General features: G+C 41.8%; 1 protein-coding gene across 1 annotated transcript in view; it reads left to right on the top strand.

Moving 5' to 3' along the window:
* KMT2A (lysine methyltransferase 2A) overlaps window positions 1–967 on the top strand; it is a 72,440-nt gene that overhangs the window by 39,530 nt on the left and 31,943 nt on the right. The window contains 1 exon segment of the mRNA XM_007456314.1: window positions 920–967. Coding sequence (XP_007456376.1) covers window positions 920–967 — 48 coding nt within the window.

Here is a 967-nt window from a genome sequence, read left to right as displayed (position 1 = left end):
GAAATAGCCTTATCCTTGACATGTACGTGATTGAGTGAAACTGCTTTTCTGCTTTTGTGTAGATGGCAGTGGGATTTCTTAAAATTAGCAAACTTCAGGTTCAGGCTTTAGCTCACTTCCTTGTTTTCTCTTTTTTTCCCGTTGTTGTTTTCCCCTTCTTTGTAGCCCCACATGCTTATGCTTATGCTGCAGGCTGATGAGTATAATCTTTTTCCCCCTCAACATCCGTTAGCAGTATTTGTCTATAACAATCACTCACTATTTTTATTATGTGGAGAGAGAGGTCTTAAAGACTTTTCCAGTTCTTTCTGTGCCCCCATAGTGGTGTGCATGCACGTCCAGGCTGATGCTTTCGAGAGCGTCAGCAATGCTGAAAAGAGAGGCAGATGCCGGGTTCTTATTAAGTCGTGTTCCAGAGTTACTGTCCAGTTTCAAACTGTGATGATGAAGCATGGTTACATTGGCAGATCTGAAATCATTGATGATCACAGAGCTGGGAAAATTGTTTTGAATCTCATAGGCAGGTTACACAAGTGTGGAGTGATCAGCCCCAGATTTGATGTGTGCAACTCCAAGATCTAGAAAAATGGCAGAATAACCTGCTCCCATCTGGTCAGTGTGGTTTCATTGTACTGACAACCTCAGCTGGCATCGTGGACCACGAGGAAGCAAGATGAAGACACGCAGGAGGGAAAAGCCTGGGATGTGTTTTCTAGGGGTATAAATACATACGTGCCAATAAAATGCTTCAATGGAAAAAAAAATCTCCTGAAGATTACTTGTCTGTTTCTATAGGATACTTATATTGGAAACATGTTTTCCAGATCTATTAAGATTTGTCATTTGCATTATTATCTGTTGCAAGAGTGAAGGCAGGCAGCGTGTGGATTTGTTCTTTATCCATCTTCTATCCCCATAGGAAAAACCACCTCCAGTCAATAAGCAGGAGAATGCAGGCACTTTGAAC

The sequence above is a fragment of the Lipotes vexillifer genome, unplaced genomic scaffold, assembly GCF_000442215.2.
Source record: "Lipotes vexillifer unplaced genomic scaffold, Lipotes_vexillifer_v1.1 scaffold753, whole genome shotgun sequence".
Lineage (NCBI taxonomy): Eukaryota > Metazoa > Chordata > Mammalia > Artiodactyla > Lipotidae > Lipotes > Lipotes vexillifer.
Note: the sequence above shows the minus strand (reverse complement) of the source record. Positions and strands in the feature narration are given on the sequence as shown.